The sequence below is a fragment of the Heliangelus exortis genome, chromosome 28 (genome assembly GCF_036169615.1).
Source record: "Heliangelus exortis chromosome 28, bHelExo1.hap1, whole genome shotgun sequence".
In the NCBI taxonomy this organism is placed as follows: domain Eukaryota; kingdom Metazoa; phylum Chordata; class Aves; order Apodiformes; family Trochilidae; genus Heliangelus; species Heliangelus exortis.
The window spans coordinates 1,265,403-1,278,302 of NC_092449.1; the positions used below are offsets into that span (position 1 = coordinate 1,265,403).

Consider the following 12,900-nt stretch of genomic DNA (forward strand, 5'->3'; position numbering starts at 1 on the left):
TGGCCATGTGCCTCGGTGGCCCGACAGACCTGTGGGGAGTGGAGGGAGATGGGCAGGGCTGAACTCTGAAACCTCTCTCCTTGGCAGCTCGACCGCCTTCTCAAGGAAAGCAGCATTGGCCCCTCTTTCCATGGATGTCAAACAACAGCCTTCAGGTATGGCTGGCGCTCAAGTGCTCCTTTGCGGGTCCCCGGGTCTGACTCGCCGCCCACCACACACCTGCTGCGTTGCCAGCCAGACTAAGCAACAAAGACCTTCTCCACGATACCCTCCTGACTCTGGAATTTCTCCCTCTTGCCTCCAAAATTTCCCCTGACGTCCTCCAAACTTAGGATCTCTTCCCTAATCCCGTCCTGCCCTTAGGAAGTACTCCCCCACGCCCTCCCATCTATCCAGCTCCTCATGACGTCCTCTTGTATCCCTAGGACCTTTTCCCTACCTCAGGCCCTCCTTCCTCCTGTCGTCCTGCCTAAAAGCCTCCCCTCGCTGCCTGCCCGCTCACCTCCAGGCACCGAGAGCGTAGCCCCCGGGCTTCTCTCCCTGAACTCCTTCCTCAGCCCTGTGCTTCCTCACCTGGCCCAGGGCGTTCCTGAAGGCAGGAGAGCAGTGGCCGGCCACCACCCTCGCACGCACCCACCCACGCAGACTTTGGGAAGGCAGAGCCTGCGTTGCTGCCCAGGGACGGCTGTCCAGGGAGCACCAAGGCCAGTCCTGTCAGCCAGCGGGCGCAGAGGAGGGTGCTGAGGCACCGCGCTGTGTTTTCCAGGCCGGTTCAGCGAGGGGAGCAGACGGGGGTGGACGCCGTCTGCACCTACAGGAAGGAGCCCTCCAACCCGCCCTTGGACAGGGTGGGCCTTTACCATGAAGTGAGCAACAAGACCAAAGGCATCACGCAGCTGGGCCCCTACAGCCTGGACAAGGACAGCCTCTACGTCAACGGTGAGCCATGCTCCTTTCTCTGCCTCCTTTGCTACCTCGGGGCACCCTTCCTTCCTTCCTTCCTTCGTTCCTTCCTTCCCCAGACCTGCCCTGTCCTTGTGTGCATCCCCAGCTCCTGACCCTCTCTCTGCCTCTGCTCTCTCTCAGGTTACAACGAACAGCCAGTCCTGCCCCGTGAGTACCTGTCAGGACCGGGATGGGCGCAGGAGGCAGCAACTGCCTCGTCCTGGGTGAAGGGGGCTGGGGGCCAGGGGTCAGATCGCCAGGGACAAGCAAGGGAGCCTACCAGCCCTCCCCTCTGAGACCTGGGCTGGCTGGAGAGCTCTGTGTTTGTCCATGCGGAGCACTGACAGCCCGCCTCTGGCTCCTCTTCACTCCACCCCTCTCCTTCTTGCAGCTACCACCCATCCAACCACAGCTGCAGCCCTCGAGCCTTTCACCATCAACTTCACCACCACCAACCTCCGCTACAGTTCTGACCTGGCGAACCCTGACTCAGCAAAATACAGGAACACCAGAATGGTCATGAACACCTTGGTAAGCCCTGGCCATGTGCCTCGGTGGCCCGACAGACCTGTGGGGAGTGGAGGGAGATGGGCAGGGCTGAACTCTGAAACCTCTCTCCTTGGCAGCTCGACCGCCTTCTCAAGGAAAGCAGCATTGGCCCCTCTTTCCATGGATGTCAAACAACAGCCTTCAGGTATGGCTGGCGCTCAAGTGCTCCTTTGCGGGTGCCCGGGTCTGACTCGCCGCCCACCACACACCTGCTGCGTTGCCAGCCAGACTAAGCAACAAAGACCTTCTCCACGATACCCTCCTGACTCTGGAATTTCTCCCTCTTGCCTCCAAAATTTCCCCTGACGTCCTCCAAACTTAGGATCTCTTCCCTAATCCCGTCCTGCCCTTAGGAAGTACTCCCCCACGCCCTCCCATCTATCCAGCTCCTCATGACGTCCTCTTGTATCCCTAGGACCTTTTCCCTACCTCAGGCCCTCCTTCCTCCTGTCGTCCTGCCTAAAAGCCTCCCCTCGCTGCCTGCCCTCTCACCTCCAGGCACCGAGAGCGTAGCCCCCGGGCTTCTCTCCCTGAACTCCTTCCTCAGCCCTGTGCTTCCTCACCTGGCCCAGGGCGTTCCTGAAGGCAGGAGAGCAGTGGCCGGCCACCACCCTCCCACGCGCCCACCCACGCAGACTTTGGGAAGGCAGAGCCTGCGTTGCTGCCCAGGGACGGCTGTCCAGGGAGCACCAAGGCCAGTCCTGTCAGCCAGCGGGCGCAGAGGAGGGTGCTGAGGCACCGCGCTGTGTTTTCCAGGCCGGTTCAGCGAGGGGAGCAGACGGGGGTGGACGCCGTCTGCACCTACAGGAAGGAGCCCTCCGACCCGCCCTTGGACAGGGTGGGCCTTTACCATGAAGTGAGCAACAAGACCAAAGGCATCACGCAGCTGGGCCCCTACAGCCTGGACAAGGACAGCCTCTACGTCAACGGTGAGCCATGCTCCTTTCTCTGCCTCCTTTGCTACCTCGGGGCACCCTTCCTTCCTTCCTTCCTTCGTTCCTTCCTTCCCCAGACCTGCCCTGTCCTTGTGTGCATCCCCAGCTCCTGACCCTCTCTCTGCCTCTGCTCTCTCTCAGGTTACAACGAACAGCCAGTCCTGCCCCGTGAGTACCTGTCAGGACCGGGATGGGCGCAGGAGGCAGCAACTGCCTCGTCCTGGGTGAAGGGGGCTGGGGGCCAGGGGTCAGATCGCCAGGGACAAGCAAGGGAGCCTACCAGCCCTCCCCTCTGAGACCTGGGCTGGCTGGAGAGCTCTGTGTTTGTCCATGCGGAGCACTGACAGCCCGCCTCTGGCTCCTCTTCACTCCACCCCTCTCCTTCTTGCAGCTACCACCCATCCAACCACAGCTGCAGCCCTCGAGCCTTTCACCATCAACTTCACCACCACCAACCTCCGCTACAGTTCTGACCTGGCGAACCCTGACTCAGCAAAATACAGGAACACCAGAATGGTCATGAACACCTTGGTAAGCCCTGGCCATGTGCCTCGGTGGCCCGACAGACCTGTGGGGAGTGGAGGGAGATGGGCAGGGCTGAACTCTGAAACCTCTCTCCTTGGCAGCTCGACCGCCTTCTCAAGGAAAGCAGCATTGGCCCCTCTTTCCATGGATGTCAAACAACAGCCTTCAGGTATGGCTGGCGCTCAAGTGCTCCTTTGCGGGTGCCCGGGTCTGACTCGCCGCCCACCACACACCTGCTGCGTTGCCAGCCAGACTAAGCAACAAAGACCTTCTCCACGATACCCTCCTGACTCTGGAATTTCTCCCTCTTGCCTCCAAAATTTCCCCTGACGTCCTCCAAACTTAGGATCTCTTCCCTAATCCCGTCCTGCCCTTAGGAAGTACTCCCCCACGCCCTCCCATCTATCCAGCTCCTCATGACGTCCTCTTGTATCCCTAGGACCTTTTCCCTACCTCAGGCCCTCCTTCCTCCTGTCGTCCTGCCTAAAAGCCTCCCCTCGCTGCCTGCCCTCTCACCTCCAGGCACCGAGAGCGTAGCCCCCGGGCTTCTCTCCCTGAACTCCTTCCTCAGCCCTGTGCTTCCTCACCTGGCCCAGGGCGTTCCTGAAGGCAGGAGAGCAGTGGCCGGCCACCACCCTCGCACGCACCCACCCACGCAGACTTTGGGAAGGCAGAGCCTGCGTTGCTGCCCAGGGACGGCTGTCCAGGGAGCACCAAGGCCAGTCCTGTCAGCCAGCGGGCGCAGAGGAGGGTACTGAGGCACCGCGCTGTGTTTTCCAGGCCGGTTCAGCGAGGGGAGCAGACGGGGGTGGACGCCGTCTGCACCTACAGGAAGGAGCCCTCCGACCCGCCCTTGGACAGGGTGGGCCTTTACCATGAAGTGAGCAACAAGACCAAAGGCATCACGCAGCTGGGCCCCTACAGCCTGGACAAGGACAGCCTCTACGTCAACGGTGAGCCGTGCCTCTTTCTACCTCCTCTGCTATGGACCTGGGGCACCCTTCCTTCCCCAGAATTGATCTCTCAGGCAAAAGTATGCCAAGTTCTGTATTCCACTGTGTGCCAGAGCTTTTAATTTGCAATCTGTTTAATGAAATACGGTCCTCTCTCTTCTCTGCACAGGTTATCATGAAATGCAGGCTGAACTTGGTAAGTACCTTTAGGTAGCAATTGAGAGGGCATGTTTTTTTTTATAGTTAGCAATAACCAAAAAAAAAGTTTGAACTAACTAGCCAAGAGTAAACTACTAAACTTATAAAACAGAGTTTTGCAGCCTAGTGAACTACAGCTCATGCCAACTAAAATATGAGAATTTTCTTCTAGGATTAATCTGTCAAAATAGAGTTTACAAACAATAATTTGTGTTGCTCATTACAGCTGTGGATCAAAGAACACAGATCACCTCAAGAAACTATTCCTTATATTGACACAGATTATTTTGAAATGAGAATGAAGAGGGTGCAATATGCCTCAAAAAAGAAGCAAAAAGTAGAGGTCAAAAATCTGTCTAAGTCACTAATTAAAACAGTAATTAATTTAATAACCACAATCCTGAATATTTTTAATTAATAAACATCTGTTTAGTCCTGCTCAGATATTCTTGGAATATTTTCCTAATAATTGTCCATTTGTTTTTCAGGTTACAATGAACAACAAAATCTGTCAAGTAAGTATATTTAAAAACAGATATATATTAAAGCTACTCAAGGGCATAAGTGGATTTTGATTCCCCTGATTTGTCTGTGCTTGTAAGACAGCAAAATATCTCAAGTATATTATCCTGTTCTTATGGTTTTCTACTCTAAATGTACATAAAAATAATAACAGTACAATGTCTAATTGAGATCCTTATTCCTATTACATCCATGCAATTTTTGTTCTCTCTTACAGTGGTGAAGCCCACCACCACACAAAGCCCAGAACTAATAACAGAGCAATTCACACTGAACTTCACAGTAACCAACCTCAGGTTCACATCAGATCTAGGGACACCAAATTCTGCAAAATTCAAATCTACTGCGAAAATAATGCAACATTACGTAAGCCAAAGTCACAATGTTTCACCCCCAGTACTTTGGGGTTCCCATACTTATTTTTGATTTTTTTTATTTTTTCCCCTCTCCAGATTGACCCCCTGCTTCAGAAGAGCGACATTGGTCCCCATTTCACTGGCTGCAAAGTAACAGGATTCAGGTGAGCAATATTAGCTGAAAGATTTCACTTTGAACTTTAGCACATCAGTTCTTTTCCTTTTTCAAGAAGTTTCTGTGCATGCTATAGGCCTTAGATTAAAAGCTTTTCTTTGGAACACCATATCATAGTAATTTCTGAAGTTCCTCTTGAGAACTGTGGGCAGATTTTAATAGCTTTGGTTGTTTTAATCACATCAGAAAAAACTCAGCAGATTTTTGGAATAACTAACATAAGTTTCATGATATTCAATTCCTCAGGTCAGTGAGGAATAGGGATAACACTGGAGTAGACTACGTCTGTAGCTATGGAGATGGCTCCCAAATCCCCAACTTTGACCAGGCTAAGGTGTACCAAGAACTAAGGAGCATGACAAATGGCATCACCAAATTAGGAATCTATAACCTGGACAACAAGAGTCTCTATGTCAATGGTAAGTGCTAAATTTTCTATTTCTTCCAGGCACAAGAACAGTTTGGAACCAACTCAGGTTTTAGGGATCAGGCCAATGTAAATGAAAAAAAAGTGACCTTGGCTCCACTGGAGTTTACTGTGTAAGTTCTGTGCCCAAGGTGAACTGGATGCTTCCAAGAACATTTTCATATAGACATTTTGGAATATTTTGATTTCTGTATTACAGCAGAGTGACTCATATTTAGTCTTCACCTCATTCACCTGCTCAGGAACATTTCACCATATTTCTGTCTCTCCAATATTTAATTTAATCAGTGGTACAGGTGTTTACTCATTGTGGCCTTCACAATACATTTTATAATATATCGTGAATATAATATAATAAAAGCACTTTGTTCTGCTTAAGCAGTAGGTTGTTTGTTTAACAGATTCACACCCTCAGGGACTGGTTCTCATGATTCATTCCCAAGTCATCCATTTAATCATCACCTCTTCTCTTTCATTCTCCTAAGTATGTAATTCTCATACATAACATTTCTCTTGCATTTCCTTTCTAGGTTACAATGAACCACTTGAGAGATCACGTAAGTGTTTTGCCAGACTCATTCCCAGGAAAGTTATCAAAGGAGTGGTGCACTCAGAAAATATGAGGGGAAGAGATTCTTCAGGGTAGCCTTGGAGTGTGCTGGGTTGGGAATGACTTTGAAACTGAAGTTAGCTTTTTGTACTGCAAAATCATAATCCTTCTTCCCTTTGGTTATAGCCTTGAGCATAACAACTGCACCAAGCCCAGCATCCAGCCATTTCACACTTAATTTCACCTTGACCAACCTCCGCTACACTGCAGATCTGGATACACCAACCTCCCGCAAATTCATTTCCACAATGAAAGTTCTCAACCATTACGTAAGTCTGGGCCTGGTTTTGCCCTTTTTGACTTAAGGTGATCTTCATCTGCCTGCATGAAACATGCTTCCAAGTTCTCAGTTGTACTTCTGGGTTTTTTCCCTTCTTTCTGACAGATTGACCCTCTTTTCAGAAAAAGCAGCATAAGCTCTGTCTACACAGGATGTAAAATAATGAGATTTAGGTAAGATTCCTAAAAGTGTAATTAACTATTACTTAACCTGCTGTTATACACCCTAAATTTGCATAATTTATCATAGTTTGTTCTGATGCCAGAAAACAGCAGCCAGTGGCACCTTCCTGTCCATTCATTATTCCATTTCTTGCTGGCAAAATCTTTCTGGTATCTAACTGGTATTGCCACACTTCTCAAGAATCTGCTGAAAGGCATAGGAGCCTGATAGCACTGACTTGTTTCAGTGCCTGTTGTTCATCATACAAATGACACAGGGTGTTCTGTAAGCATCAGCAATGTCCTAAAGAATATGTCTGACATTTTTACTTAGGTCTGGAAGAATCAGGGATGACACAGGTGTAGATGCTGTCTGCAGCTACAACAACAACATCAGCCTTGCCAGGTTTGACAGAGAAACAGTTTATCATGAGCTGAGCACCATGACAAATAATGTGACCAAACTAGGGCACTACAGCCTGGAGAAGAACAGCCTCTATGTCAATGGTAAGCATTTAGGGTACTGAGATAGAATTTTGGGATCACTTTGGAGATTACTCCTCATTCCTTCACTCCATTGGGGCTTAAGCACTGGTGAACTTCCCCTTTGGTTTGCTGATATTCTGTAGACTTTGACTCTGTGACAAAACCAAAACAGCACAATATTGCCATTCTAGCAGCATTTCTGTCCCTTAAATAATACAAATTCCTGGAGAATTTAATTGCAATGTTACATCATCTAAATGGAGACATACATCTATTGCTTTTGTGGTATGGATGGCTCTGAGGTAAAACTAAGTGTACTCTACTGTTTTGTATTTAGGTTTCCCCCTCACAGACACAGCTGTTGGCAGAAAGCCTGTCTTGATTGATGCTCCAGCCAAACTGGGCTACAAATTGAGTTTTAGAATAGTCAATGAGAATCTAACCAACCCAGACTCTCAGTCTCCAGAATACAAAGCAGCAGTGGAAAACATTGGTAACAAGGTAAGGAGCTGCAGCTCAGCTACCATCATGTCTGCACTTACCAATTTTGCAGCAGTTGCCATAGATTTTTGTTTTAATTTAAAGAAAAAAAAACAGCAACACACACACACAACAAAAAAAAACATTTAATTTTAGAAAATTTAAGATGATTGGCCTTTGAATCACTTTTGATTTTGTTATATATGGTCTTGAGAAATGCTCTCCAGCCAAAGACATCCACTACAAAATGCAAGAGGTTTAGGTCATATGTTCAATGCGCTTCCCTCTCCCCCCCCTAACGTTTCAGTCCCATCTCTCCAAGTGTGTACAGATCTCTGCCAGCTCAGCACATACAGAATTCATTGCTGAGAATCCAACACATTCTCTTCAGCATCAGTCCACCAACATATCAACCCCATAAAGCTCTAATTAGGTTTTGCTCTTTTGACGAACCCGTTGTATCCCGCACTTGGAATTCTTGTCAGTGTTGCCTTTGAAATGTGGCTGAAGGTGACAGCTGCCAGTCACAGAATGTGCTGGTTAACCCTGGCAGCTTGCTCAGATAAGACAGAAAGCTGGAAGTCAGACTCCATCACCAGAAAGCACAGGTTGAAGTAAAAACCAACTCCCATTAAATCCAGCTAGCAAAAAAAACCAAAACAAAAAAAAGTCTGGTGCTTCTCCAAAGTTAGAGACTGCCCTAAAGCACCTACTGTGAGGCCCAGAACTCATTAACATGACATTTTTCTTTCAGATTAATGAACTGTACCGTCAGAGCCACTTGCGAGACCAGTTCCTGTACTGCAATATCACCAGACTGAGGTCTGTCGCACAATCTGATTTTGTTTCAGAGGCTGCCACACCCTGGCACCATTCTCCACAGCCAAGTGTTGTGTCTTAGGGTATTCTGCACAATTCCTCGCCTCTGTTCTCATGTTGGAAATATTTGGTTTATGCCCTAAGTAGTAATTTCTAGGCTTCCCAGAATTTCTCAGTTTCAATTTTTCCTGACTTGGTATGGACTGACATTTTTCTCAGTCAGGATTTCTATAAAGCACTCTTAGGTCTCTGAATATCCCACTAATGACTGGTTGCCAGCCTCTTACCAAGGACTGATGTAGTGTCCTACTCTAAATGGAAAGAGGCTTGGACAAGGGACCCTCCTACAGGGTAAGAGTGTTTAGATGTGTTGATGTTTTGTTGTATGCATGCAGTATAACCTAAGTTTGCAGGCAGAAAAATCAGTGGTATCTTGTTTTCTGTCCCTGTCCAAACAAAAAGCCCCAAACAGCCTGTTCCTCACACAAGTACCGCATTACCTCAAAACACTTAACACTCAGAATAGCAGGAACCCATCAGGAAACTTTCCCACCTGAAGAAATTTTAGGATCACCAACCTCTGTCTCAGAACCTCTGTCTTTCTATCTACAGGACTGGATCCATAGTGGTCGACTGCAACTGCTTCTTCCATCCAGAGACCAGCATCAACAGGACTGTGGTTGAGAGGGCTTTTCAGGACAACACTTCAAATGCCACTGGCCTGTGGCTGGGAAACAGTTTCCAGCTGCAGGAATTCTCTGTCAACAGTATGTACCCCTCAAATCAGTTTCCACACAGAGCAACCCACTCCACCAACAGCATTCTCAGAACCCCCCAATTTCTGGTCTATCAGAGGAGATGTGTGTGGGATTAAATCTGATACCTGAACTCAGGTCAGAGTTGGGCCAGTCCTTTGCCACATTCAGGCTGGCTCAGCAAAGCCCTTCAGTCATCAATGGCTGAAGGTGTTACTTAATAGTAAATATCAAGAAAATGAAGTGGCAAGTACTCACCATAACTTCAAGCATATACAGAAAAACAGAATTTTAGGTTTTTTTCAAATGCACAACTTCCCAAAGGAATGAGTGGCCTAGAACACTGCTGAAGAACTGATTCAAAGATAAACTGGGAATTTGCTGTCAGATCCCAGTGCAGCTCCAGTTCTGTTTATCTATTAAGACTTCAGGATTTCCTAGCTAAAGGTCTGCAGGTCTATGCTGCTTGATAGAACCACCTCTCTTTCTCTCTGCTGTAATTATGACTTTTCTTCTCTATTTCCAGGCTTGGAACTTTCAATTGAAGCAGCAACTCCAAATACACCCCTCAAGTCTGAGAAAGAAGACTTCAGATTAAATTTCAGTATCTCCAACCTTACCTACTCCCCAGAACTGCAGGACTCTGGGTCACAGATGTATCAAGTGAACAAAGAGAAAATTGAGAAGGAGGTAAAACTAACAGCAATAGCTTAATTTCCTTGTACTAAGTTAAGCATAAATTTACAAGTTTCCCTCATTTGTTTTGTTTCTTCCCATCAGCTTGAAGTGTTCAGAACTAGCAGCCTGAAGGACAACTTTGTTGGCTGTGCTGTCCAGAGCTTTGGGTATGTCCTGATTCCAAAGTGGTTTTTCTTGAGTCCCAAAAGAGCAGTTCTGGGCAAATGCATTCAGAGGCACAGCATGGTCTTCATGCCCCATTGCAACCTTTGTGCTCTAGATGACACACAGGACTCACCTTCAGTTGCTCTCAGTCAGTTTTTTGTCTTAACCACAAAAGGTTTCTGTCCAAATGAGAGGTGGCTTTGTTTCCACCCTAGCACAGCTATTTTAACACATAAACTATTCTAGAGTACACCAAATACCTTCCTTCTATCATTTACTTTATTCAAATAAGGTAAAGCTCCACTCAAACACATTAGCAAAACAAGCATCAGAACTGACAAGCCTGAGAACAAAATTACTTCTGTGTGTCTTCTCCGACACCTCTTTAGAGGAACAAAAGCAGACAAGCTGTTTTACCTCTTAGAAATGCCTCACCTGGGATCCAGACACTGGGTGGATCTCACAGGGCTGCAGAAGTTCCTTCTCTCATCAAACAAACTGAATAAACTGATCTCATGCTAATAAAACATTGCTGGGACACCTGCAAACCTCAGCCTGATGCTGAACCTCTCTCCCTGCCTCTGCCCAGCTCTACTTTTCCTCTTCTCCCATAACAATGCCTCTGGGTCTCATCCTCCAGGCCTGTCCATGGGAAAGCTTACACAAGTGTTGCCTCCATCTGTGAATTCACACTGCTCCCCTTCTCGGGGACTTTACAAAAGGAAGAGGTGTACAAGGAGCTGAAACTCCTGACACATGGGTTCACCAAGCTGGGCCTCAGCTATGAGCTGGAAGAGCAGAGCCTGGTCGTAGAAGGTGAGTTCCTGCAGTGACTTTGTGGGAATCCTTAAAAGCTTTGCTTCAATCACCTCCAGTGTTGCTTCTCACCTATCCCACCCTTTTTTTCCAGGTTATTCGCCACCCAAGAAAGAAGAACAGGTGTCCGAAAGATCTGGTAAGTGCTTTTTGGGAGAGATTGACCCTAAGACACTTGAACTAGAGTAAACTACCATCACATACTTCAAAAAGGAGACAACCTGTGCAAGAGTCCACAAATTCAGGACTCTTGGTAGATTGGCAGCAACCAGCAGGTACCATCAGAGCCAGCCAGCCTGAGGGAAATGGAAGCAAAGGATTGGCAAAAACAATGCAGTTTGGGAAGCTGTTTTGGAACTCTGGTAGCAATAGATGTTGGTAACTGCAGTATTTACAATAAAAATCCACACATGGTGCTGTAAGCATAGGCAAAATGCCAAAACTAACAGTAAACAGAAGAAAAAAAAAAAAGAAAAAAAAAGCAGTACTCTGGACTGTTTCCTTCCCATGCACTGCAGTCATGCTGGCAAAAAGTAATTACAGCTTTTCCTGACATCCTTAACCCTGTCCCCTTCCTCAAAGGAGTCTAGCCAGCAGCTAAGAGAACTCTGTCTCCCTGAACACCCCTGAGACCATCAGAGAGCTCTGACGCTCACTGGGGTGGCATTTGAAGTTGTAGAGCCTGAACTTCTCACTCTGTTTTATGGAAATTTCTGTACATCCCACTTACCTTGACATTGCTGGGCCCTGCAGCCAGATGCTGCCTTCCAACAGTTTTGCCTCCCCCATGTGCTGTAAAGTGCTTCTGAACTTTGTCAGGGCCAGATCTCCCTCTGCCCCATGTACAAGAGTTCAGAAAACTTACCTGCTTTTATTTTGCCTTTGCAGAGCTTCAGTTCTGGGCAATCATCCTCATCTGTGTTTTCACCCTGCTTGGCTTTATTCTCCTCCTCTTGTTGTGCTTCCTGGTAAGTGGCCCCTTTGCTGTCCTACCTCTAACTCAACCTGGGGAAGCTTCCAGAAGGACATTGAGACATCCAGTGGGAGCAGTATCTGACACCCCTGGTAACAGCAATGGGAATGCCAAATCCTCCCTCAGTTCCTACCAACTCCATCAAGAACTCATGGACAGGAGGATGGGGAAGGGTATTTATAGTTAGCTGAGTAGATTTATAGGAAGGGAAGCAGTGGATCATGAATGAGATAAAGTCATTTGCAGAGAGAATAAATCTGAACCCAAAGGTAGGGCAAACACCAAGATGACAGCAGATTGGATGGGGGGACCTCCTCCAGCATTTCTTTAATCTCTCCCCTGTTTCAAATACCTGCAGGGTTACCAGGTCAGAGATAAGGGAGTGCAGAAGATGACATTTTTAATCACCTGCAGGAATCACATCCAGAGTTTTGTATTCAGTTCTCTGGACACACAGACTGTAGTAACCTTGCAGGGCTGTCCTCCACCTATGTACCTTCCTCTCATCTCTGGGGCTGATTTGAAGGGGAACAGCATTTAATAGCACTAAAACCAAGCTAGTGCAAAGCAAACACAGCTAAACAGCTACATATACAGAGAACATGGATGACTGTCCTTAAAGGTTCAGGAGTAAAAAACACAGTCAGCAAGATTTAAAAGAAGAGAAACCTAAGATTCAGCGTGGGAGGTTTGACTTGTGTCTGCCCGGGCAGCTTTAGGCCAGCATCTTACCAAGATCCTGCATGCCCACCTGGCAGCATGGTTTGGGGGCATTCAGTGGAGGGCAAGGAGCAGGCTCTTTTTCTTGCCAATAACCTTTGTTCTTTTCCCCCCAGATTGTCTTTTGCCTCAGAAGAAAGTCTCATCTCTATCAGGTTCAGCAAGGCATGTATGGGGTGTACTTCCCACATCTGAACACACGCAAAGTGCATTGACACAGCACACCATCTGCCTTTGCAGACCTGGTTATCTACTCATGAAGGAAAAATGTTTACAAATAGTAAAAAAATCTTTAATAAATTATGTTTAGCATATTCTTTTGTCCTAAGCCAAATCTTTGCGCGATCACCAAAACTATTTTCACCCTGTGGG

General features: G+C 47.6%; 1 protein-coding gene across 1 annotated transcript in view; it reads left to right on the top strand.

Annotated features, from left to right (window-relative positions):
* MUC16 (mucin 16, cell surface associated) overlaps window positions 1-12,842 on the top strand; it is a 117,569-nt gene extending 104,727 nt beyond the window's left edge. The window contains exons 90-118 of the mRNA XM_071727415.1: window positions 88-155; window positions 426-595; window positions 646-939; window positions 1,087-1,113; window positions 1,337-1,476; window positions 1,572-1,639; window positions 2,080-2,423; window positions 2,571-2,597; window positions 2,821-2,960; window positions 3,056-3,123; window positions 3,564-3,907; window positions 4,077-4,103; window positions 4,594-4,620; window positions 4,845-4,993; window positions 5,080-5,147; window positions 5,405-5,577; window positions 6,116-6,142; window positions 6,322-6,464; window positions 6,581-6,648; window positions 6,971-7,143; window positions 7,460-7,623; window positions 8,357-8,424; window positions 9,034-9,188; window positions 9,703-9,866; window positions 9,957-10,021; window positions 10,660-10,835; window positions 10,930-10,974; window positions 11,724-11,803; window positions 12,645-12,842. Coding sequence (XP_071583516.1) covers window positions 88-155; window positions 426-595; window positions 646-939; window positions 1,087-1,113; window positions 1,337-1,476; window positions 1,572-1,639; window positions 2,080-2,423; window positions 2,571-2,597; window positions 2,821-2,960; window positions 3,056-3,123; window positions 3,564-3,907; window positions 4,077-4,103; window positions 4,594-4,620; window positions 4,845-4,993; window positions 5,080-5,147; window positions 5,405-5,577; window positions 6,116-6,142; window positions 6,322-6,464; window positions 6,581-6,648; window positions 6,971-7,143; window positions 7,460-7,623; window positions 8,357-8,424; window positions 9,034-9,188; window positions 9,703-9,866; window positions 9,957-10,021; window positions 10,660-10,835; window positions 10,930-10,974; window positions 11,724-11,803; window positions 12,645-12,743 — 3,561 coding nt within the window. The 3' untranslated portion in view covers window positions 12,744-12,842. The remainder of the gene's footprint in view (window positions 1-87; window positions 156-425; window positions 596-645; window positions 940-1,086; window positions 1,114-1,336; window positions 1,477-1,571; window positions 1,640-2,079; window positions 2,424-2,570; window positions 2,598-2,820; window positions 2,961-3,055; window positions 3,124-3,563; window positions 3,908-4,076; window positions 4,104-4,593; window positions 4,621-4,844; window positions 4,994-5,079; window positions 5,148-5,404; window positions 5,578-6,115; window positions 6,143-6,321; window positions 6,465-6,580; window positions 6,649-6,970; window positions 7,144-7,459; window positions 7,624-8,356; window positions 8,425-9,033; window positions 9,189-9,702; window positions 9,867-9,956; window positions 10,022-10,659; window positions 10,836-10,929; window positions 10,975-11,723; window positions 11,804-12,644) is intronic.
* The last annotated feature ends 58 nt before the right edge of the window (window positions 12,843-12,900 follow it).